Source organism: Ctenocephalides felis, unplaced genomic scaffold (assembly GCF_003426905.1).
Source record: "Ctenocephalides felis isolate EL2017-DRISC unplaced genomic scaffold, ASM342690v1 CF-g0.4_SCAFFOLD_01604, whole genome shotgun sequence".
Lineage (NCBI taxonomy): Eukaryota > Metazoa > Arthropoda > Insecta > Siphonaptera > Pulicidae > Ctenocephalides > Ctenocephalides felis.
The window spans coordinates 1,946,887-1,950,234 of NW_020537758.1; the positions used below are offsets into that span (position 1 = coordinate 1,946,887).

Consider the following 3,348-nt stretch of genomic DNA (forward strand, 5'->3'; position numbering starts at 1 on the left):
TTTTAACACAAAAGCTCAAAATATTTAAACTTAAAACTTTATTGATAAACTAAACATTATATATATATATATATATAATATATATATATATATATATATATATATATGTATATATATATATAATTTTACATAGATATATAAATATTTATACTAAGTTGTCTGTAAAATATTATATTTTGAGGTGCATTAATAAAAATTTTCAGACCAGCTGAGTATTTATTCTAAAAATTTAATATTTATAATTATAATTATAACTATGCAGTAAAATTAATTATTCATATAATAATTAATAATTAAAATTAAAATTTCCAGTATCATTATTTTTTAATTTAAAATTTCAATTTTAATTATTAATTATTATATGTGAAATAGGAATGACTAAATTGTGTAAGATATTTCAATAGCGATTTTCGAGTATACTGAGTCGCTGTAGGGTGGTAAGATGTTCGACAATATTATAAATTGTTTAATTTTATATAAATTTGTCAAATATTGTATTCATTTTTAACAAACCGTTCAAAAGTTATAAGTGATATATAATATAAAATCATTAATATTGTCTAGTAAGAATCCTATTAATAATGGAATAATCCAATAAGAATCTCTTTTGATTCTATTCACGTTTCCTTTAAATTTTACATATATTTATTTTTAATTATTTTATAAATTTATTAATTATTAAAACTATAAGTATATTAAGTGTGTTTATAAATAATAAACAAATATCCAATAAAAAAAGTTAAATATAGCAAAAGCTATCGGGAAACAAATTCTGGACCTTTTGTCAATCCACATGGAAATTTCTTGAGGTGTCATCGTCGTCCAGGTGTGGTGAACAATTTGTGCAGGTTCCTAAAAAATAATAATTAGAAAAATACACAATAATATTATTATTTAAAAAATTGTTCTTACTTCGTTTTCCCCATCGACACAAACTGAAATCTGGTCACTTGCGGCATCGTCTGCACATTGTGCTGTTATTGTTGGAACTTTGTGATCATTTCCCTGAAAAAAAAAATAAAAAAAAATATAATAGAAATTATATATATATATATATATATAAATATATATATTATATTATATATATATATATATTATAAATTTTATATATTATATATATACTGATTATTTACATGGACGCTCAAAAAATTCCCGGATCCATTACTCCTATCCAGACTGGAACAAGACCTAGCCTTGACCAAAGGCGGCGGAAAGACCCTAATCCCTCTTCCCAAATCCTGATCATCCTTATTACCACCTCCAGGATTCGAATTAAACGAAGCATGAAACTCCTTCCGGGCCAACCTCGGCGTCAAAGTTGACTTCAAAATATACTTGCTGTTGACTTTTTTCAATTCCACATTTTTCCTAAAAACAAACAAAAATTGTAGTAAAAACTAGTGGTATATGGCATCGTAATAAAATATTCGAGCAATTTTAAACGTTTTCAAATATATTATTACAAATACTGTAACTTTCATTATTTTTGCTATCTCGCTGTTATATCTGAGCAAATCAAATGTGATTCATAAATCAATTTATCTCCCCAAACATTAACAATCGTCCTTTCATTTCGAATTTAATTTAAAAAAAAATAGTTGCCCAATTTACACAAAATTGAAAAAGTGCTCCCGTATAATTACAGTCTAAACGCATTTGCTAATAATTCTGTGCAACATTTCCCTTATACTGTGCTTAGCTTGGCGGCATTTTCACATTTTCATAAAATTGGGTAAACATTTGTACCAGAGTGGCGCTAAGACTATGCTTAGCCTAGGTAATTTTTTGAATTTTTGATCCAAAATTACAAAAATATTTTATGCAAAATAAAAAAAGATGTAATAATTTTTATCCTCAAAAGCAATTGTTTTGCCAATACAAGCAGAAAGTTTTTTAGATCATTCAAATCGGACGATTAGTTCACTCAAAAACTGCCACTTTTTGCACATTTAGCTCTGTATCTTCGAAATGACGGGACCTACCTTTGCCAAAAACTAATCACCTCTTCTCCCAATCATTACAAATTGAATGTTTTTTAGATCAATCAAATCGGATACTCCGCTCTGTCAAAAACTCCATTTTTGCTCCGTTTAGAACAAAAACATTTTGAAAAAAATCGTTAAACTTGAAAATCGTATAACTTTGCGAACGAAATGTTTGCACGGTTTTCGACATTTGTTAAAAATGTACAAAAGATTGTTACAATACATTTTATTATATATAGATAAAAACCTTTTAAAATTCTCTAAATATTTGCATTTACCAAATTTTATGTTTTGGGACAAAATCATTGCGAATAAAATCATAAATTTTATTTTACATAGAAAAAAGCTTATAATATTTACTACAAAACTGTATATACCAAATTTTATGTTTTGGTACAAAATCATTACGAAAAAAATCGTTAAACTTGAAAATCGTATTTTTACTCCATATCTCTGTAACGGCTGGACCTGCCTTTGCCAAAAACTAATCAGCAATGAGGTGTGCCCCTTAAAATGTTCAGAAACCTTCAAAACGTCGAGAAATGCAAAAATTTTCATTTTTGATAACTACCTTACGGGAAGTTAATTAGTGAGTTGGTGATAGTAGAAACTTTTATTACCTTCGTCTCCAAATTGTGTTGACAAACGCGAATTCCACTAAACTCCCAAAAATAAACCCGGTGCAACCTAAAAACCAGATTTCTGAAGCTTTGATGTACGATACTTTGGGTAAAGTTTTTCCTTGGGCACTTGCTAAAGTGATAAATGATAACATGGTGCTTGTACCTACAAATTAAAGACATCAGAGTATTTTGGTTACAAAAACTTTTATACTATTTTTTTACCTAAGGTGACTCTGGGTGCTGATTGGTCTGCTGCCAGCCAAAAACTTACCCAGGAACACGACACGATCATTACTGATGGCAAAAAGTAATCCATTAAATAGTAACCCATTTCTCGACTTATTTGAATTGTGAAACTTAGGGCACTGTATGTCCCACCTGGGTAAAGGATATAGAATTATTAAATAAATTAATATTAATATTATTTGATTGTTTGTTTGATATAGTTAGGTTTTTTTTTACCAAATGCTCCGTGTCTCAGGTCATCCAAATCAGCCTTGACAACTGTTTCATTTACCCACATGTCAGTAAGGACATATTCGGTCAAATGTAGTTCTGGTGCTAAAGTTACTTGTGCAGTTGGTTCCCAAGTCAATAGGAGTTCACTTGTATTGTACTTCCCTAAAATGTAAAAAAAAAAATGAATTTATTAAAATTTACTAAAAGATTAAAAAAATGTTCTAATTCCATATGAGTGCAAGTTAGTAGAATTTCAATATCAAAGTAAATATAATTTTTTT

The 3,348-nt window shown here is 27.8% G+C and overlaps 1 protein-coding gene across 1 annotated transcript; it reads right to left on the minus strand.

The window, feature by feature from the left end:
• Positions 1–705: 705 nt before the first annotated feature.
• Positions 706–3,233, minus strand: LOC113372765 (glycine receptor subunit alpha-3-like; the record flags this gene model as incomplete). The annotated part of the gene is made up of 6 exons (XM_026613109.1): positions 706–852; positions 913–1,005; positions 1,134–1,368; positions 2,606–2,771; positions 2,831–2,986; positions 3,071–3,233. Coding segments are annotated over 6 exons (960 nt in total), but the record flags the coding sequence as incomplete, so codon positions are not given.
• Between the last annotated feature and the right edge of the window lie 115 nt (positions 3,234–3,348).